Consider the following 22,027-nt stretch of genomic DNA (forward strand, 5'->3'; position numbering starts at 1 on the left):
CAAAACCAAAGCAAAAGCCATGCTCTGCTTAATTGGTGGCCTATGTAGAAGGTAAAGACCAAGAAGACCACCTGGAAATGGGAAGATTAAATCATAAGCTTTGACAGTGGTGTGACCTGGAAAAGAGACGCTGGGGAATGAAGCAAGTGGAAGCATCTTGGGGAGGCCTTCATCCAGCGGTGGATGCATCAAGGTTGATGATGATGATTTACATAAATGAACTAAATCAGATTGTTGCACTATACAGTAAGTAGATTATTTAATGTAAGTTTTACCATTGCACTTTAAATAATAATAATAATGGTAATAATACTTTCTCCCTTTTTTCTTTGATTTAAATGTACTTTGCTGTACTCCCATGAAGTCCCCCCTTTGTCATTTGTACCAACTCTGTAGGTGCCTGCGACTTGTTACACAGCTCAGGACTGGCCAGATTCATCTGCATTCTTTCTTTCCAAATTGTACAAACTCATTTTGATTCGATCGCAAAGCATAACCTGCCACTCTTGCACATGTATATAGACCAGGGAAACCATGGTTCCAAATGAACAATATTTAAGATGTATTTAATATTGTCAAGAAATATGCTAGATGGGCATTTTTTAACTTTTGCTTGAATAACATTTTATGCACCTACCTTTGGTAATATATTGCTCTTGTCCACTGTACCAATAACATCATTTTGGCTTGAACATGTTTTGTTAAATGCGGGAGATTTATACAGGAATGCGTATGAGAGGGAAATAGAAATACTTGTTGTTATATACAACTAGTTAATTGGATGTTCATTAATGTTTACAACAGTTTCCATAAATGTATTTTGTTTGTGGATTTAAACTGATTCTATTGACCCATTTCATAATATTTTATATATCGCATACCCTTTCGTTTGAAGTATCCAAGTTGCCATTTCAGGTATTTTGATTACAGAAAAAATCTGTAGCTTGACCTGAAACTATTCTTTTTGAGTTGAATGAATCAATGAATGAAAATACATTTTATAATATTTGAAGTAAGTCAGGACACATAATTATATTTTTCAATGAAATTTTATTGTCCCCCCCATTGCTTGACAAGAGGTAAAATATCTAACTAGAGGTCCTCTAGTAAAAAACATTTTAAGAACACTCTGTTCTTTCAGAATCTCAGACAGATATGCTTTTTTTCAAGGGGATGTGATATTCCTGTCCTATATACCTGGAGATTTCCTTCTTTAGTTCCAGCTGAGCTGCAAATGGCTTAATCAGATCCTTAACTGAACATTCTCCAATTTTGTAACATCTAAATATGATAAAAAATATCCACTTAAGCAACTGAGATTTCAATTAAGTGATTTACAACTCACCAGGAACACAAAAAACAATGCCCAAGATCTGGTTTGAGAACATCTACATTTGGTAAGGTAATAATTAGTAGAGGGAATAGTTGTTTGTACAAGGAAATCTTAACATCGATGTACCTTTTCCAAGATGAGTTTCTGAGGCGTGAAACTTAAAAGTGTAAACATTAAGCTAAGAGGGGCTCTAAACAAAGTTGTGCTTCTTCTTGCCGGGGCAGGTGTGTGAGGTTTCGTGCTCATGGTCCAGGGCGGGGTCTGATGGGTGCGCCTCTGGGGGGAGGACATGCACAGAGCCCAAGGGCCTGGCAGCAGCAGCTGGGGCATGGCTGTGGGTGTGGGCAGCGTCTGTGCCGTGCTGATGGTGGTGCACGTGGCCCTCGTGCCCCTCCTGGCCGTGGGCATGACCTTTGCCATGGTGATGCCCATGCTTGTGTCCGTGATGCTCGTGGCTCTCGTGCCCCTCCTGGCCGTGGGTATGGGCAGGGTCTTTGCCATGGTGATGCTCGTGCTCATGCAGGTGGGGGTGCTGGTGTTCGTGATGCTCGTGGCTCTCGTGCCCGTGGACATGGGCAGTGTCGTTGCCATGGTGATGGCTGTGCTCCTCGTGGGCACCGTCGTCTTTGGCCTTCAAGTGCTTCTTCTTCTCAGCCTGGGATGCCTGGAACACATAGCACACACACACAGGCTGCTCAGAACACCAACACGCAGCACACACACACACGCTGCTCACAGCACCAACACGCAGCACACTGATGGGCACTACTCACGACAGTGAGCTTCATCATACCTCCTGCAGAGCCAAGGTGGCTTCTGACTTGCATTCCTCAGTTATTTAATTAATTTTGATCAATTAGTCATACAATACTCAGATATGTAATGGTTTTATAATATATATTGGAATGAAGGAGATTTCTTACCTCTGGTTCGTAGATTTCACAAGAGACTTGGATGTGCACCTGGTCTGGGTCTTCAATTTTCGATCCCTTACAGTATCCTTTGTGCTGTTTGAAACATTGATTAATTCAACACCATCAGACTAGTTTCTTGCCCAAATGAACACAACAGTTTTATGCATATTTTGCATGCTTACATTTTCCCATTCTAGTTGTGCGTCTTTAAGTGTTGAAAGTAACTTCATGAGAAATGTGGTAAAAAACCTTTGAAAATAGCCTTGTACACTTGTTGCAACTTTACTGTGTGCTGTACAAAAAATATATGATGAAAGCAAAATGTTTCTCCCTACCCACAGCCTCTTAAAATAACAGTATGTGAGTGTATGAAAGTTGCATATATACTATTTATTTACTTACAGCAAACTCACAGTCCAGCAGTTTACAGTGGGGAAGCTCAGGTGTAGGTGTGTCCTTGGGGCATACAGTCTCCTGGATGGTGAACTCCACAAAGCGGGATGGACCAACAACCCACTATGGAAAACAGCAACAATATGAAAGATTAGTGCACTTATATATATATTTTTATATTTTTACACTGAGTGTTTGATTAATGGTACATAATAAGCCAAAACCAAACCACGATATTGAACTCTCTGTACCAGATTGTTTTTTGGTTCCCAGTTCCCAATGACCTGTCTTGAGCAGACAAAAAGTCTAGCTCTTCACAAGGCATTAATAAGACAGGAAAGCTGGACCTATACCTAGGTTTAACGAATGTAAAAAGAAAATACTAACAATAAAACATAACAATAAACATTCAATTAATTAATTGGCACTACTTACAAAGCAATGGCATGATGTTTGAAGTAAATGCCAGATAATGTTTAATACCTGATAGCAAGAGACAATCAAATGATCTTCTTAGAGTGTTGGGGAAATTATTCCAAGTGTTTGAGAGCCAATATGCAAAAGAAAGTTCTCCCTTGCAATTCATTAATATATTTATACATTTGTGCAATTAATACATTTGAATTAATAAAACCAAGCCAGACAAGCAACCATGCACTGCAGCACAAGATATGTTGCAGGTTGGGGAATGCAAACCAAGTACACTTTGAACCGCATAACACCGTTGTGTGCTTCTTAAACATGTACTTCATATTGGTGCAACATTATTACTAGTGTACTGAATATGGAATAATGCTTTTTATTTATGTATTTATTTATTTCCAGGAGGAGGATTTCCTTAACTGATTCTGCAATCATTTTATTGGTACATTAAATGCTTGCTACGTTCCTGAAAATGGAGTAGATGAAAATCAACTAACCTGCATTCTTGATTTTGTTACAGTGAGTAATGCAAAGTATTTTGAATGCGCACTTTCATTGTTGTACTTCTCAACAAGGAACTCAGTAAGTTTAAGAGTTTCAGGATCCTTCAATTGGGTTCTAGTTGGACAATCTGGACATCTTCTTGTGATACTGGCAGGATCCACTGAGAACAAAGACACTGAAATAAACGACTGCAATATGATGCAACGAAATCATAGAGCATATACAGTAGAGCTTGGTAAAGTAAAGTGCAATTGTAGAAAATCATAGAGAGGTGTGGTTAAACATTAAACCAAACCATTGGAAACTGGCAAAGTGAAGTAAATGCAGTTGTATAACTGTGGGACACCTGAAATTCAAAAACAAAAAATAATCCATACCTGGCCTGACAGTACAGTTGTAGCTATGGAGATCAACAGCTCTGCGAACCTTATTGATGTATATGGATGCATCGCAGTGCCCATAGATCTGTGAACAAAAGCCAGGCTCAGATTTTGTGTTTGCAGTGTAGGCACTTACAATATATGCAGCAAATCCTAAAGTTGATATGACAAGATAAATTAGATCAATTATATAAATCAAGCATTTTCCAAACATACATTTACAAATCTTATAACAGAAACTGGAATAAAGAAGATTTAAGTTTCCTAGAAATCTGTTAACATGGTAAGAATTATGCCCACATAAAATGTATTTTAATACTTAAAACCAAAAATGCTTACTGGGGAGTCATGCAATTGTTTGACTTCGCAGCTCTTCCAGTCTCTCCTGCTGAAAACATGGCAGTCTGTTTCCAGAACATCTATGACCAGGTTATACAAAATGCCTCCGTCCTCCTGAAAACACAAGGATTGGTGTCTGTCATTGAGAAGAATGATGCTGGCTTTGCTAGAAGATAGAGATCCTTATGACTGAGCACTATGTAGAAGAATCCAACTCTAGTGACCTTGGTTATACATCTTTTTTGAGAGTAAGGTTAAATGGCTTGCTAGGTGTAAGATGCATACAAAGGAGTCACTTTGTACTAAGCCACTTTTCTTCTCCACTAAACAGTCTGGCACAATCCCAGAGCTAAGCCAATTGCACATCACTGGCCACACCACTTACTATATGGATAGGGCAAAGCAGGGGGTTGAGATGAAGCCAGTGCGTGCCACCTTACCACACCCAAGTAACTTGCCCACCAAACACCAAAAACAAAACTACTACTACTACTACTACTATTACTACTACTACTACTACTACTAATAATAATAATAATAATAATAATAATAATAATAATAATAATAATAATAATAATAATAATAATAAGGAAAGCAGATACATACAGCTCTGGAAAAAATTAAGAGACCATACCAAGTTCAGAAATCAATGTTAAGTGGTCTCAATTTTTTCCAGAGCTCTGTAACTATAGGTACTTAACTTTTACAAAAGTACAGTGAATTGATTAATATAATACTACTACGACTATAATTATAGATTTTCTTTAAAACATTTTTTAAAAATACTTTTTTTTATTTCGCAGCGACGTGTTATTCTGGGATTTATTAGTCGGCGTTTATCCAAAATTACACACTGTTAATTTCTGATCACCCAGAAAATATAGCCAGTATACAGCAACTAAACCGATTGTGTTTTGCTATACAAACGTATTGTCATAAATAGCATACACGTCAGTACAATTAATTTAGCCCTGTACGGGTGTTTCGCTTTGGTTGTGTAAGATGCCGAAAAACATTGGTCTCGTAGCGCAGATTTCCGCAGTTCTGCACAGATCTGCGCTGCCCCACCAATGGGATCTCTGAAATTGTGCAGCTCTGTGCAGAACTGCGGGAATCTGTTCTACACGAAACCGACCATCACTCCCTATCAAACGGTATCACACTCACCTCTGCTCTCTGGTGCACGTCGAACAGGCGGTTCAGGCTGAAGACGAAGCCCTCTTTGCGGTCAGAGTTGATCTTGCGCAGGGCTAACTCCGCAGCCGCCAGGGCATGGGGGTCCTCGCAGGATCCGGGCTGCTCCGCGGCGGGGGCGGCGGTCTCGGCTCTCACCCAGCCACTCAGCAGCTGGGCGCACAGCAGCAAGCACACATACTGCTTCATCCTCTCACAGCTCAGCACAGGTCCAGTAGTCCACTGCTTACAAGATGGAGCAATACCGGACCATATTTATACGGTGCGTTATCTAGTAACCCCTGTGGCTCCCAGCATGACCCGGACTTTGCTCGGCACTGATGAGAAATCTGCAAATAAGACCTTCATGGTAGATCTCGTTTATTTGCGGAAGATCTGTTTGCACTTGCATTGTGTTGGCCTGACTAGCCATACTCAAGCCCGGTCGACCATAAACCTCTGACTCCTGTCCCCTATCACTTAAAGATCATTGTGGGAATGTATCCAAGAAAGTTAAACGTGATTGCTGATGTATTGACTCAGCTGTGCGGTTTAATAATTTAAAAAACAAGAATGAAATACGGACAATAAGTATTCCAGGTGAAGAAGCCTTCCATTGAGCAATGTCAACTAAATGGCAGAACACGCACCTTGCAATATTACATTCTTTAGTTTCACACAAAGGTGATTGGAATTTATTTGTGGATAAGGGTTAGTTGTTCCAGAAAGGTTTAACTTCTGTAAGACTGGAGGTTGCATTTCCCCTGGGATAATTCAAACAGAATTGTGGATTTGGCATTTCTTCCAATTTAAGTGTTGGCATATGGTGTTGCAGCTGTTGTTAGGGTTAATAATGGGATACATATATTTTTTTAGATCAGAAACCATATGCACATCCAAATCGTATAAAGTGCTGTGTAAATAATAATAATAATAATCTAATAATAATACCCACACACTGTTCCAAACAATATTTTACTTCAGCTGATTTAGGTGCTGAATCTGTTGCAATAAATCATTTTTTGCAGCATATATGTAGGTGTGCGGGTATTATTATTTTGATTTATAGGCATCTTAACCCTCATGCCAAATGTTTTCTGGGAAGTGTTCCTCCTACGATATACATTGCATGTGACTACACGTGAAACGCAGCTATGTTAAACTAGCACTTTCTAGCAGTGTGCAAAATCCTACATAACCAAAATGAATTTTCTGCATTCTGGTCAGGATGAACAACCTCTTCAGTTGTAAATTCTGAAAATGTAGTCTGTCTGACCATTTACTTGCATGTTTACTTGATCCAATCATTGAAAATCCAAGAACAAAAGACTGTGGCTGGTCTTTAATCCTGCTTGACAACAATTTCCTTTAATGTTTACAGTAATACTGGCCTGATGCAGCAAAACACTTAAGATGTACAAATAAGCATATACTAACTGTTTAAAACAAGACAATCCAAAACCCTTTGAAAAGGTTTTTGCTAACATGTTTTTAAGAGTACCTCAACATCCTTTGGTAAGAATAAAGTGGCAAGAAAGAAATCGCAGCTCTGTAATGACTGAAATGCAAATTTTGCTTCTGTTACAAGTCAATCTCACTGAGCAAGACTGGTAACTTTCAGTAAACTGCTGAGGTGAATGTAAGTGATGGACATAAATGGTGAAATAACGAAATACTAACTGTTTAATTAATTTAGTTAGTTTAATGTATACTGGACAAGAGTAGAGATTAAAAGGGAAGTGGGTGGTTGAGATAGGGAGGTAGTTTGTTGTTTGTTCTTTCTTTCACCTTGACCCTCCTGGCAGTCTGCACATGGTCATATCTTTCGCATGTGTCCACCTACATGTTTGTACCTATAAATATTTTGTAATATTTAATCCACTATATTTAATCTACTATGCTTATGCTCCAGGCACTTGTTTTCATTAGTTTTCATTTATTTTGAATACTACAAAAATTAAAAAATGATCTTGACACAAATTGCAGTCAACTTCCAAAATGCTTTATTCCCTGCATTCTACTAGTACAGGTGATTCCGCATTGCATTGTGGGGGAGAGAGAGAAACACTTAGGTTAGTAGAGGACCGAAGTGATTCAGTTCTCCTGCAGTTCATGCTGGAAGACGGTCACCCTACTATGTCGATGGGGTGGTGGAAGAGTGGGTCCTCTCCAAAGAGCTCCTGCAGCAGGGGATGCACATTTTTGGGCTTTCCTGGACACCTCATAGAGAGGGTGCTGGGAAAGGGCAAGAAGACTGGATCCTCCTCACCAGTCTCCGGCACTGTCTCGGGAACAACCAGGATGCCAGTGGGATTGGCAGGCTGCTCCCTCTCTGGCTGGTCTGGGAAGATGGGCAGGGGCACGGGCTGGGCGGGGAAGGAAGTGGGGTACTCATCGTGGAAGGAGGGCAAGGTGAAGAGCTGCTTCAGAGCAGGGAGGTACTGCACTGTCCCCAGCGGGCGCTCGGGAGTTGGGGAGGTGGGTGCAGCAGGGGTATGGTCGTGGTGGTGTTCGTGGGGATGAAGGTGAGTGTGTCGATGCCGGTGTCCCAGGCGTCCCCCGTGACTGTGGCCCGTCTCCAGCAAGTGCTGCTTTTTCTGCTTTTCGGAGCTCTTCAAAATTAAAATAAAAAGAACGTGCTTGTGTTTTGTACAGTGACTATGAAGCCTAAGTGGGATATTTTTTTTAAAGCAGGTTATCAGTTAGGGGTATTAATTAATGTTTCCAGGAAGCAACATAATATATCTAGCATATGCTAAAAAAATGCCCCTGTCAATTTTAAACATAGTCTGTCTGAGGGGGATTGTAGATTCGCAATTTAAGCAGCTGTCCTCACAATAATTTTCCAAATCAGCCTTTGTACACTAGCACTCACACTTCTAGTGAAAGGACAGTATACAGGAGATTTTCCTTGAAGTACATATATATTTTTTATGTGTGTTGCATGTTGTACATTTATACACAATCACTCACAAAGGTCTTCATGTGATAATGTTTTGCAAATAAGCAGGGTGCATCAATTTGCCACAGATATCCCTAAGTTTATTTCTAAGGACATAATAGAACTTGTATTCTGAAAGTCTACAGATTTCTAACCTTGGTTTCGAAGATGTCGCAGGAGACCGTGACATACTCTTTACCCTGTGAACGGGCTTGTGATCCTTTGCAGTGACCTTTGTGCTGGAAGCAAAACAAAAGCAATAGGGTCTCCCCATCAACTGGACTGTAAAGTGTTGCAACACAGTTAAGTAATGCAAACACAGGCCTTGGTAGCCATTCACAGGGCTGCTTTCTTTAAACAATGCTGCATAGGACACTATATTCACTGATTAGAAACTACTGGTACTGTTCTTCTGTTAGTTTGAGAACAAGCGATTGAGTAAGACAAAGGGTTAGGTTAAGGGTTAAGACTCATCACCGATCCAAAATCAAATCAGTTCAAAGCACTATAGTAGTCTGAGAGCTATGTCAATACAATAATATGTCCACTGCCTGGAATCTACTTGATAATACAAAGTCATGTGGCAGTAGAAATTGCCTGGTTATGTCTTTCTAAATGTTAGACTCCCAACTTGAACTGCTTCAACACGCTGCCCCCCTTTAGTTTAATATAGACCCTTAGACAAATATTATTCCATGTAATACTTGAACAGAGTATTACAATGGTTTAGGAGGGTGGTAAAGGCCTTATCAACATACTCAATGGCATAGTTTTATACAGTGTGTGTTAGGATGCTGCAGGGGTCTTATTTCCCTTCAGTGTGTCTACAGCCAAGGCGATGACAACTTACTGCAAACTCGCAGCTCATCAGTTCACATTCGGCAACGTGGATGATGTCAGTGCCATTGGAGCACACCGTTTCCTGAATGATGAATTCCACAAAGTAGAATTCACCGAAATCCCACTAGAAGCAGATGGTGGAGGGGTGGAAAAAACAATACCAAAAAAACAATAGAATGTGAATGAAACCATAAAAAAGGAAGAAAAATGCACACAAACAACACAGTCAGATTTTCAATCCTTTATGTACCCAAATGATGCCCCACTAATTCATGCACTTCTTTCCAATAACATGTTCCAGCCAACTCACCTGTGAAGAAGCTCTAGTTATGTTCAGAAGAGCAAAATAGTTGGAATTTCCACTCTCTCTGTTATATTTCTCCAAGGCCATATTAGCTGTTCTCAGGATGTTGTCATCCTCAGTAGAGACCTGAGAGGGACAGTCGGGACATATCTTCTGAATTCTGGACTTGGGGGCTGACAAAGAATTAATGAGCTGTTAATGTGGGCTGTTTTCTGTTATCAAAGCACTTCTCTCTGTTTTAGTGTTTATCTGTATGCATGCCTTTGCACCCCTCAGTGTCATTAGGAGAAGAGGTAGAACACTCCTTCCCCATAGGAAGAAAGAAAACCAGTGTCAATTAATTAATGGTACCATTAAAACACTGTTCAGTACCTGGTCTGAGGACACAGTCGTAGTTGTATAGTTGGACGATTCTTTGAACTTTGTTAATGTAGATTGTGGCCTTACATTGCCCATAGACCTGTTAAGAAAATGGAGGAAGAGTTCAGCTGTCCCAGAAACATTCACAAAATTGTTTTACTCCTGAGGTTTAGTTGAAGGCTTTCTTCCTTCTAATGATGATAAATGCCCCTAAAGTCTATAGATTATAATGGTACATTATCCACAAAATTACAAGGTAAGTTTTTTTATTATTATTATTTCACATGATTATGTTTGCTATTCAACCCCCACCCAGAAAAAAATATAATTCTGAATTGAAAAACCACCTACGGGTGTGTCATGTGTCTGTCTGATTGCACAGCTCTTCCAGTCCCTCTTGCTGAGAATGTGACAGCTGGTCTCCAGAACATCCATAGTCAAGTAAAAGACCATTCCTGTGGTGCCCTAACAGAGTGACAGAGATGAGGGTTTTACTTCAGACATCCTCTTCCCAGCCCATTTCCCTTAAGGTTTTGTTTCTCTGAATCCCTTGTCAACAAAACCCTGGTGTTTTAACATTGAGCAAGAAGAATTCAATAATAAACTCAGTCTGCTTTTGACCTGTCCTTCCTCTAATGTGCAGTGCAGTACTGGTGATAACAGTTCACATGTTGTAGAGCAGAGAGCAGGGTGGTGGATTGCTCAGGTGTATTCTGAATATGGGAGGGTTCAGGAGATTGTGTCTGGTTCTGGAAGGTCACTGGTGATCAATAGCAATAGGTGAAGTAGCTTGTTTGAATAAGTGTCCACCCCTCGTAATCCTAAATTAGCTCAGCTGTAACCAAAATAGGCCACTCCAGGACCTTAATGTGCTTCTTCTTGAGACACTCCTTTGTTTCCTTGGCTGTGTGTTTTGGGTCATTGTCATGCTGGAATACCCATCCACGACCCATTTTCAATGCCCTGGCTGAGGGAAGGAGGTTCTCACCCAAGATTTGATGGTACATGGCCGCCCCGTCCATCGTCCCTTTGATGCGGTGCAGTTGTCCTGTCCCCTTAGCAGAAAAACACCCCCAAAGCATAATGTTTCCACCTCCCTGTTTGACGGTGGGGATGGTATTCTTGGGGTCATTCCTCCTCCTCCAAACAGAGCGAGTTGAGATGATGCCAAAGAGCTTGTTTTTGGTCTCATCTGACCACAACACTTTCACCCAGTTCTCCTCTGAATCATTCAGATGTTCATTGGCAAACTTCAGACGGGCCTGTACATGTGCTTTCTTGAGCAGGGGGACCTTGCGGGCGCTGCAGGATTTCAGTCCTCCACGGCGTACTGTGTTACCAATTGTTTTCTTGGTGAATATGGTCCCAGTTGCCTTGAGATCATTAACAAGATCCTCCCGTGTAGTTCTGGGCTGATTCCTCACCGTTCTCATGATCATTGAAACTCCACGAGGTGAGATCTTGCATGGAGCCCCAGACCGAGGGAGACTGACAGTTATTTTGTGTTTCTTCCATTTGCGAATAATCGCACCAACTGTTGTCACCTTCTCACCAAGCTGCTTGGCGATGGTCTTGTAGCCCATTCCAGCCTTGTGTAGGTCTACAATCTTGTCCCTGACATCCTTGGACAGCTCTTTGGTCTTGGCCATGGTGGAGAGTTTGGAATCTGATTGATTGATTGCTTCTGTGGACAGGTGTCTTTTATACAGGTAACGACCTGAGATTAGGAGCACTCCCTTTAAGAGAGTGCTCCTAATCTCAGCTCGTTACCTGTATGAAAGACACCTGGGAGCCAGAAATCTTGCTGATTGATAGGGGATCAAATACTTATTTCCCTCATTAACATGCAAATCAATTTATAACTTTTTTGAAATCCGTTTTTCTGGATTTTGTTGTTGTTATTCTGTCTCTCACTTTTAAAATACACCTACCATTAAAATTATAGACTGATCATTTCTTTGTCAGTGGGCAAACGTACAAAGTCAGCAGGGGATCAAATACTTTTTTCCCTCACTGTAGCTTTGCAATGGTTTATATACAAGCTCCTATATCAGTGGCAATCTGAAGTAACCATCAACTGTTGTGCAATGAGTGTTGGGTCACCCACTGCTGATGTTTGGTTAATCTGTTACAACTGAGTGAAAAAAACACGCAAGCAAAAGTACAGAACATGTCTTTGCCAGATAAGACCATTACAGAGTAATATTGTGAGGAGGTGTGAGGCAGGGGGTTTTGGGGGGGGCACCCCTTACTTACGTGCTGCTGGTGGTTGACATTATTCAGGCGGTTCAAGCTGAAGACGAAGCCCTCGCTGCGGTCAGTGTTGATCTTGCCCAGGGCCAAGTCTGCAGCTGCCAGGGCGTGGGGGTCCTCACAGGAGCCGGGGTGCACGGGAGAGGCACGTGAGCCGCTCACGCAGCCACACAGCAGCTGGGCTAACAGCCACAAACACACACACCGCTTCATCCTGACAGAGGAAGCACGCAGAGCTTATATAAGCAAACTGAATGAATGTTGGTTGAAAAGTAAAAAAAATCCCAAAAGGCCCACAGCCTTGATCCCTGTCCTCAAAGCCGAGAGATTAGTAAACAAGCTCCATTAAAAAAAGTCAAATAAATGTATATTCCCACAAAGAGATTTTAGATTAAACTATCCTGACTTTAGAGTTTGTGTTGTGTAGCGATACATTCATATTGTATGAGACATGCAGCCATGAAGAAACATCCTATTTTAAACCGACTGTGATCTGACTGAGTCATTGCAGCTGTGCGGAGAGCTAGTGTGTTTGTGGTGAAAATCTGTCTTTCTCTTACGCAAAACCATTGGCTCAACACATGTATTGTTGACCTTACTTTAGGGGGAGTAAGGGGAGGGAGTGGGACAGCTGTGGTGCATGTACATTTGCGATTTAATCCCAGTTTTCTTGAGATGCACCACATGTCACAAAAATTATAATCTACTGTTGTCTCCCTTTAATTCAAGGGCTTTTTAATAACATTTTAATATTATAAATCTATTGAAATAATAAATGCAATCTATTCCGTGCTCTCAGATCAGTATGGACTGTAGAGTGTCTTTGAATGAGCATACAAATGACAAACTAATTTCCAAATTTCCTGGGGTTTAATTGCATCAGGATTCTTTATTTTTCTGCTTATAAAGCATTATTTGTTAATCAGTTTTTTCTGACGTTTCTTTACTCTTAATTGGTGGCATGTGAAGTAAGTGGCAAATGTAAGACTAATTTTCTTATTAAAAACAATTGAGCTTATGCATTACTATGATAACTATAAAATTGTAATGTCTGCCTATATGTCTGTAATCTCTGAATGTTATTACATTTTTTCAACTCTGCTCTTGATTGGTTTAGATATTGGATTTAGATTGGTTCATATTGAAAACAGGTTTGGAAGGCAAAGGTTAACTTCCGGTGAGTATAGTATAGTAGATCTTCAAATAATAATAATAATAGATAAAGTAAACTGAAATACTGAAAAGGCAAGCTCCACAAGACCATAAATATGAATTATGAAAAATAATTTTAATTTATTTGTCTGCATGTTACAGCGATATGAGGACAAGAAAAGTACATTTAATTCAAGTGTGCAAGGTTTTTCCCAGAAAGGCCACCTCCCCACAGTGCTGCAGCCACGGCCTGGCATTCAGAGCTCGGGCAGCAGGATGTCATGGGTGGCGAGTCTTGCCCGGGCAGGTACTTGGGAATGGTGGAGAGTGATGTAGCAGTGGGCTGTCCGGTGCCAGGCTGGGGAGCTCTTGAGCATGGTGGGGGGGTCCTTGGGGATGTTGTGGGGGGTGTCCTTGGGGTGGGTGGTGAGGTGGTCCATGAGGAGGGGGTGGGGGATGATGGAGGAAGGGGGGGCCCATTGGCATGTGGTGAGGAGTCCAATGTGTGGGGTGTGGGTGAGGCCAATGTGTGGGGTGTGGGTGAGGCCAATGTGTGGGGTGCGGGTGGGGGTGGGGGTGTGGGCCTGGGCGTGGATGTGGGTGGGGGTGGGGGTGTGGGCATGGGTGAGGGTGCTGGTGTGGGTGTGGGTGTGGGCCTGGGTGCGGGTGTGGGTGTGGGCCTGGGTGCGGGTGTGGGTGTGGGCCTGGGTGCGGACATGGGTGTACTGCGTGTGGTAACTTGAAGCCCAGGGGGTGGTGCTTGCCATGGGGATGGGGTTTGCCTTCATGGTGCAGATCCATGTGGTCCCCTGATGATGTGTTCTGTAACACACAGGCAGACAGGCAACATGAGCATTTACAAACACAGCACGGCTCACCTGACCTGCACTTTGTATATGACCCAGTGAAATAAACAACAATAACAACGGCACCAGACAGATACTGCATCTTAAAACAGTTCCTGTAGAATAGGTCTCACATTTTTGTATTCCCATATAAGAAGAATCCAGTACAGCCATAAGTATGCAACATATTTTGTACCTGCACATCATAGACATCACAGTTAACAGTGACATCTTTTTCATCTTCAGGATTGCCATTCTTAACCAGAACTGTGGACTTGCAGAACCCATGATGCTGGAAAGAAAATGTATGTTATATATATATTTGATATTTATACAATATATTAATATGTTTATTGTATCATTAATATACACTCACCTAAAGGATTATTAGGAACACCATACTAATACTGTGTTTGACCCCCTTTCGCCTTCAGAACTGCCTTAATTCTACGTGGCATTGATTCAACAAGGTGCTGAAAGCATTCTTTAGAAATGTTGGTCCATATTGATAGGATAGCATCTTGCAGTTGATGGAGATTTGTGGGATGCACATCCAGGGCACGAAGCTCCCGTTCCACCACATCCCAAAGATGCTCTATTGGGTTGAGATCTGGTGACTGTGGGGGCCAGTTTAGTACAGTGAACTCATTGTCATGTTCAAGAAACCAATTTGAAATGATTCGACCTTTGTGACATGGTGCATTATCCTGCTGGAAGTAGCCATCAGAGGATGGGTACATGGTGGTCATAAAGGGATGGACATGGTCAGAAACAATGCTCAGGTAGGCCGTGGCATTTAAACGATGCCCAATTGGCACTAAGGGGCCTAAAGTGTGCCAAGAAAATATCCCCCACACCATTACACCACCACCACCAGCCTGCACAGTGGTAACAAGGCATGATGGATCCATGTTCTCATTCTGTTTACGCCAAATTCTGACTCTACCATCTGAATGTCTCAACAGAAATCGAGACTCATCAGACCAGGCAACATTTTTCCAGTCTTCAACTGTCCAATTTTGGTAAGCTTGTGCAAATTGTAGCCTCTTTTTCCTATTTGTAGTGGAGATGAGTGGTACCCGGTGGGGTCTTCTGCTGTTGTAGCCCATCCGCCTCAAGGTTGTACGTGTTGTGGCTTCACAAATGCTTTGCTGCATACCTCGGTTGTAACGAGTGGTTATTTCAGTCAAAGTTGCTCTTCTATCAGCTTGAATCAGTCGGCCCATTCTCCTCTGACCTCTAGCATCAACAAGGCATTTTCGCCCACAGGACTGCCGCATACTGGATGTTTTTCCCTTTTCACACCATTCTTTGTAAACCCTAGAAATGGTTGTGCGTGAAAATCCCAGTAACTGAGCAGATTGTGAAATACTCAGACCAGCCCGTCTGGCACCAACAACCATGCCACGCTCAAAATTGCTTAAATCACCTTTCTTTCCCATTCAGACATTCAGTTTGGAGTTCAGGAGATTGTCTTGACCAGGACCACACCCCTAAATGCATTGAAGCAACTGCCATGTGATTGGTTGGTTAGATAATTGCATTAATGAGAAATTGAACAGGTGTTCCTAATAATCCTTTAGGTGAGTGTATATACAATCAATATATTATATAAATCAAACATCTATCAACATATTGCTACTTGCATTGTGATTTCTGGCCAAAAAACTGTGTAAAAGAAATCTAAATGAATTAACTCTTCTGTATACATATATAAAGTGTAAGCGTTTGGCAGTGTACTGAACAGGTTTCTCTTATAGCTGAGCATATCTTTGTGCTACAGTAGAATCAGTGCACTTACAGCCTGGCTCTCATTGAGGGCAACACATTTCTCTTCATCCTCGGGCTTCACCTGGTCTGTGCAGTCAGTCTCCACAATGGCAAATTCAGCAAAGTAAGAGTGGGCTATAAACATGTCCTGGAAGAAATGCAAAATGTTTCAAAATAAAAAGCAGTGTATTGTGTTCCAGTGCACTACCACGTGTGCAAGTACTGTCTCGGAAACAGTCCCGGATAGTTCTTCACAAGAGCACCATTCAAATTCTTACCTACGCTGTTCTGTCCTAGACACACACACACACAAAATCAGCAGACAAGAAAAGCACAATAAAAGGAAAATGTGGATTCTCTTTAAATTTTATTTTTTAATTCTAATTTAATATTCTATTATTATGATGATTATTATTTCCTTTATATATTTATAATTATATATATATTTATACAAAATATATCTAATATATATTTATAAGCAATTATAATTGCTTGTGCAATGAAGCATTACAATTCTTTTTGTTTTAAACAAATTTACCTGAGCCGAGATTCGGCCTACTTCCATCAGTTTGAAATGTGCAGTTTCATTTGAATCTCTGTTGAACTTTTCAAGGGATATTTTCACACTCTCCAGTCCCTTGGCGTCATTGAGAGGGAGTAAGAAAGGACAATCTGGACACACCCTGACCACATTTTCTGGAGAATCTGTCACATGCAAATAATCTTCAGATGCTTTCAATTCTGGTAATTAATTATTATTATTAATAACAATAATAATATTTTTAAATAATATGTTGCTTGCTTGCTTGTCATTTATAATTTTTAACAAAAAGCATTTACCCATTGTTTATGTTGGCATAAATCATTGTTAAAAAATAAAATCTAATTATATATGTATAATATAAAAATATATGTTTAATGTCTATAATGTCTATATGAGTCTATTTAATGTTTATGACTCTTAGGCTAGGAAAACGACATTACAAAATTTAAAAAATGAAATGATTACCTGGAGCAGATGTACACTTGTAGCCCCTTAAATGAAATACCCCCTTTGCCTTATGCAACATCACTGCACAGCTGGCTTCAACTCTCTAGGAGGGCGAAGACAGAGAGCACATTATGGACATACATTCATTATTTGCCTTTAAACCAGATTTATCTATTGACAAAAATCTAATGACAGCCCAAGTCATTCTTTTGGGGGATTTTCTCCTTCAGTCAGAGTCTACCTGCAAAAGACAAAGCATTAATTAGTAGGGAAGCTGTCCAGAAGAGTGTGACACATCTGTTTATCTATAAGAAGCTACAATAGCAAGGTTCTCTTGAGTCTGTGACAATATTATGAAGCTAGGATCCTTTTATACTGAAGCTCTTGTAGTCTTGAAACATGATAGCCCAGTTCTAGCCAGCAGTACTGCAGCAATAACTGCAACTGAGCATTCACAGAGACTTCATGTTTTGAAGAAGTGATAAAAAGAAAAAAATGAGAGATTATTTACAGTATTTGAGTATCCAGCAAAACTGATAGTAGGACAGAATTGGATAAAAGAAATCAACTTATAAGGTCTCACCGTTTCTTCTAAAAGCCTGACATCACATTTCTCTGCTGGTGTGGGATTCACTACATGGCACCGGGTCTCCAGTAATTCCAGGAACAATTTATAATGGGATTCTCCAGGAGGAATCTGCAAGGGAGTTGGCAACAGGACTGCTATTTACTGAACACAAACGCCAAAAAAGTAGCAGTCTTGAAGTTTCCAGAGACCTGTCCCAGACCCCACACAAGCACGTGTCTTAGTTAATTAATTTAATACTTTGTTAGTCTCCTGTTAAGAAGCCCACTCTACCCACCTCTCTGAGCACACTGTTGTCTCTGATTGTATTGAGTGCATATTTGTACCCGTGGTGGTGCTCGGCGTTGATGAGCTCCAGTGCTGCCCGAGCAGCTTCCTCCACCTCGGGCGAATCGCAGGCTATGGTGGAAGGTCTTGGCAGAGGTCGGTGGAACACGGGGGGTAGGGGTGGTAAGGGGGGCAGAGGGATAAATAGCGTAGCGTTGATTGTCTGGAGCAGTGCAGCCAGGAGCACAGACTTCTTCATGGTGGATGCCGCAGACCTGCTCTAGGCTGGACAGGGAACCGAGACGACAGGCAAAGAACTCTCTGGGTCTCACCAGGGAAGAAGGAAAAAACCCTCTGCCTGTCAGAATTAAGTACACAGGCATGAACGCAAGTCAGAGTTCACACTGCTGCCAAAGCAAATCAACCCCACCCCCCACACACACACACATTCACTTTTCTGTCAACAGCATTAGGATAGATGGTCAGGTCTTGACTAGGTGGGAGGGCTGTTTCAGTCCTGACAGTCCAAGGTAGCTGCATTTTGCATTACTGACTAGCGGTGTGGAAAGTCATGTTTGCCATCAGCGACACTGTAGAGTTTGATGGGTGCATGTGTGCCTTGTCCTCATGTCTCCCTAGTGTGCTGTAAATAGCGTAAATCATTACCTTTGGGATCTAACTCTGAAGGTCTGTGGTATTTTGCTTCTGTGTGTTTTGCTTCTGTTTGTTAACAGGAAAAGAGACAAATACCGTGTGTGTATTGTGTACCATACAATTTTTTGTTGGGGGTGGCCTGTAATTAAGTTTATTATGTGACATGTGGTTGGCATGCAAGTCTTTTAAATGTCATGAAATCAAGACTAAATCCACTTATTTCTGTGTCCTCATTAAATAATAATGATGTCTGAGGATAAAATGTCTTCCCTTTCATAAAACACAAATAGCAATGCCTGTCAGCATGTGTCCAGTAGATGACGCCCTGGCGTTGTTGCCCGTGTGGTTTGGGGTGATGCGGAGCTGTGTAGTGTGGTTTGTACTCGCAGCCTAAGACGCAGTGGGACACAGTGGTTGTGGTGATCCTTGGCAGCGAGGCTGGTGCAGTTATATACTGTATATATAATATATATATTATATATTAGGGCTGTCAGTCGATTAAAATATTTGATCGGTTAATCAATGCATTAGTCGATTAATCGGTAGATTAATTGAGAACAGATCTGGAGTCCGACATGCAAATGCTGATGCACTCTCATGGAAGGATCAAGTCTCTTCCTGTGATTGCTACCAAACAGGAACGGATCCCTGTACTCTACCATGTGGAGGATGTACGCACTGCCAGAAATTACATTATCAGTGGGCCGGCTGTAAGATGGACTGGGACAGGCACAAACACAGACCCCCAGCCCAGCAGTCATTCTGCTGCAAATTAAAGCAATGCAACTACACAGGGCCAGAATGGGATCAGGGAGCCACATATAGATTTTGAAGTGCTAACAAGCAATTGGATTCAGCAGTTCAGCATCCAGGAGCTAGTGAGGGAAAAGAGGACCCCAACCTCCCTGTGTCACACAAATGGAAAGATGCTGCAATGTTATCAGCACAAAAACAAGTCTCCCTTGAAAGCCCACCAGTTAGAAAGTACTGGCTGTGTTGGTCTCAGGTGGAACGACATTGGGGGATGTTGTACTACCGCTGGGAAGGTGCCACAAGAATAAACTCTATGACTGCTTGTGCCTGAGTCACTACAGAAAGAGGTCATGCAGTCCTGCCATGATCCTCCACAGTCCAGCCATCTTGGAAAGGGTAAGAAACTGTACTGTACTGTACAGCGTTACCATTGGAATGGGATTTGAAGGGGATGTCCGCCTCTTTATAAAAAAGTGCCGACAATGCAGAGCATGCAAGGCTGCCAGTCCAACAAGAAGAGCTCCTCTTCAGCTGTACCAGGCAGGAGCACCAGTGGACCATCTTCACATTGATGTTCTTGGACCCTTCCCTGCCTCAACTACTGGAAACAAATACACTGATCAGCCATAACATTATGACCACCTGCCTAATATTGTGTAGGTCCCCCTTTTGCCACCAAAACTGCCCTGACCCATCGAGGCATGGACTCCACTAGACCTCTGAAGGTGTGCTATGGTATCTGGCACCAAGACGTTAGCAGCAGATCCTTTAAGTCCTGTAAATTGCGAGGTGGGGCCTCCATGGATTGGACTTGTTTGTCCAGCACATCCCACAGATGCTCGATTGGATTGAGATCTGGGGAATTTGGAGACCAAGTCAACACCTTGAACTCGTGATTCATCAGACCAGGCTACCTTCCTCCATGTAAAGAAAATAGGTCTGGCTCTAGGACCCCAGAGGGGCTCTAAGTAAGCAATTGATAGTGGCTGGGTGCACAATTCGGATTCCCAAAACCTAAAGACTGGTAACTTTTATTAAACCATTTCTACTAGTCAGGGATGACGTTCAATCAGGTGAAGAAAGAAGTGCGACAGAAGAGGTGGCAGCTCAAGCCGGGGCCTCTGCCGCTGCAGAGCAGAAGCCTCCCTTAAGTCTGAATGAGTGGAGGGCCGCGCTAAAGGCTGAACTGTGAGAGAACCTCAGGCAGCAGGTGCAACAATTGGGCCACCTATTGAAGGAAGAACTGGGTCAGCCGAAACCTACAGAAGTCCAGGAGCAAAGGGCGGCTAATAGAAGCATCCGGGTAGAAGACGGGAGATATCTACCCTGTGTTGAGCCCCGCTGGACGAAGCCAACCAAACATTAAATAGAAAGGCGAATAGCTGGTCGCCTCGTGGACTACATTATTGTTGGCAAAGATCAACTCGGGGAGCCGGTCAGGCCTCCCCCAAGGCCCCCAGCAGGGAGAGCAGGGTCTGATTCAACCTTCTGCAGGCCCCATTGCCCTGCGATTGGTAGGTAGTGGTCCTGCTCTTACATAACAAACATTAAATAGAAAAGCGAATGGGGCAATGGGGGCATTACCATCTATGGATCCGCAAACATTGGAGGGGTGGGTAGCCGGCCATCATCGGCAGTTAAGCACTGCATATCTGAGTGCGGCTAAGAAAGCTGGACAGCAGCAAGAGCAGGATGGGTGCTGCCGCAACCAGGGAGCGGTGAGTACCCCCTTTTTGCCAGGAGATAGGGGTTTTATTCATAAATTCCGAAGCAGGGCCCAGGGCAAGATAGCTCCGCACTGGGTTAATGACCCTTTTGTGGTGGTGTCATGTTTGTGGGGCGGGGGCCCGGTGAACCAGCTTCGCCTGGAGGCTAGGGAGGGTCCTGTACACACGATTCATCAGCGTCATCTAAGGTATTCCCGGGCCTGGGGGGAGGTGGATGAGGGAAACGTTCCTCCAATGGCTAATCACAGTATAGGGCCGAGGGAAGCCATGCCCCCAGAGCCGGCATGGTGGGCCTTTCCCCTGCGTGCTCCCCTTACTTTGCCTGGACCTTTGCCTGGACCTGCTCCTCTTCCTCCGGACCTAGAGGCAGGTGGTGGGGAAGAAACTGGGATAGAGGAACCAGAGCCAGTTGAACTGCCTGTGGCCCCAATAGTTGAGGGAGTGTGCAGGTCCCAACAGAGCCCAGCACTATAGAGAGAGCGGTGGCTCATTGTAAAATACAGAGAGATGTACGGCTATGACCATCGGTTCAGTTGGGGGAGTGTACATTAATTTATCTATTATGGGTTATTTTTTTCACTTGTTTATTTTAGATGTGTGCACGTATTATTTCATTATCACAGATATTTTGATATTTTGAAATTTGTTCTTTTCATTTCCCTTTTTGTGTGGTTTGATTATTTTCCTTATTATTATTGGTGATTGGGATTAATAATTGTTCTTTTGCAAAGCATACACTGCCAACCCGTATTCTCACGGTCTTGGCAGAGGTGGGTGGAACACGGGGGGTAGGGGTGGTAAGGGGGGCAGAGGGATAAATAGCGTAGCGTTGATTGTCTGGAGCAGTGCAGCCAGGAGCACAGACTTCTTCATGGTGGATGCCGCAGACCTGCTCTAGGCTGGACAGGGAACCGAGACGACAGGCAAAGAACTGTCTTTGCTGACACAACTCTCTGGGTCTCAACAGGGAAGAAGAAAAAATCCTCCTGCCTGTCAGAATTAAGTACACAGGCATGAACGCAAGTCAGAGTTCACACTGCTGCCAAAGCAAATCAACCCCAGACACACATTCATTATTCTGTCAACAGCATGAGAATAGAAGGTCAGGCCTTGACTGGGTGGGGG

The 22,027-nt window shown here is 42.5% G+C and overlaps 2 protein-coding genes across 2 annotated transcripts; both read right to left on the reverse strand.

The window, feature by feature from the left end:
- Positions 1-1,030: 1,030 nt before the first annotated feature.
- Positions 1,031-12,641, reverse strand: fetub (fetuin B). The gene is made up of 14 exons (XM_066710335.1): positions 12,161-12,641; positions 10,256-10,369; positions 9,917-10,004; positions 9,551-9,717; positions 9,251-9,364; positions 8,556-8,639; positions 7,595-8,071; positions 5,454-5,735; positions 4,287-4,400; positions 3,945-4,032; positions 3,561-3,727; positions 2,650-2,763; positions 2,257-2,340; positions 1,031-1,997 (listed from the first exon to the last, which is right to left on the reverse strand). The coding sequence occupies exons 1-14, from the start codon at positions 12,368-12,370 to the stop codon at positions 1,524-1,526; spliced, it is 2,577 nt and encodes an 858-aa protein (XP_066566432.1). The 5' UTR covers positions 12,371-12,641; the 3' UTR covers positions 1,031-1,523.
- Positions 12,642-13,426: 785 nt separating this feature from the next.
- ahsg1 (alpha-2-HS-glycoprotein 1) lies at positions 13,427-18,256 on the reverse strand. Its single transcript, XM_066709575.1, has 7 exons — positions 17,779-18,256; positions 17,499-17,612; positions 16,934-17,018; positions 16,463-16,629; positions 15,956-16,072; positions 14,351-14,446; positions 13,427-14,131 (listed from the first exon to the last, which is right to left on the reverse strand). The coding sequence occupies exons 1-7, from the start codon at positions 18,025-18,027 to the stop codon at positions 13,589-13,591; spliced, it is 1,371 nt and encodes a 456-aa protein (XP_066565672.1). The 5' UTR covers positions 18,028-18,256; the 3' UTR covers positions 13,427-13,588.
- Positions 18,257-22,027: the final 3,771 nt, after the last annotated feature.

The sequence above is a fragment of the Amia ocellicauda genome, chromosome 7 (genome assembly GCF_036373705.1).
Source record: "Amia ocellicauda isolate fAmiCal2 chromosome 7, fAmiCal2.hap1, whole genome shotgun sequence".
In the NCBI taxonomy this organism is placed as follows: domain Eukaryota; kingdom Metazoa; phylum Chordata; class Actinopteri; order Amiiformes; family Amiidae; genus Amia; species Amia ocellicauda.

Coding starts and splice junctions, on each gene's coding strand:
- fetub (XM_066710335.1), bottom strand. CDS start 12,370: ATGAAGCGGTGTGTGTGTTTGTGGCTGTTAGCCCAGCTGCTGTGTGGC. Junction 3,728..3,944: donor CAACTGTACTGTCAGGCCAG/GTATGGATTATT, acceptor CTTTGTTCTCAG/TGGATCCTGCCAGTATCACA. Junction 1,998..2,256: donor GTGAAATCTACGAACCAGAG/GTAAGAAATCTC, acceptor TATGTGTTCCAG/GCATCCCAGGCTGAGAAGAA.
- ahsg1 (XM_066709575.1), bottom strand. CDS start 18,027: ATGAAGAAGTCTGTGCTCCTGGCTGCACTGCTCCAGACAATCAACGCT. Junction 17,613..17,778: donor ACAACAGTGTGCTCAGAGAG/GTGGGTAGAGTG, acceptor ACTCCCTTGCAG/ATTCCTCCTGGAGAATCCCA. Junction 16,073..16,462: donor TAGGCCGAATCTCGGCTCAG/GTAAATTTGTTT, acceptor CATTTCTTCCAG/GACATGTTTATAGCCCACTC.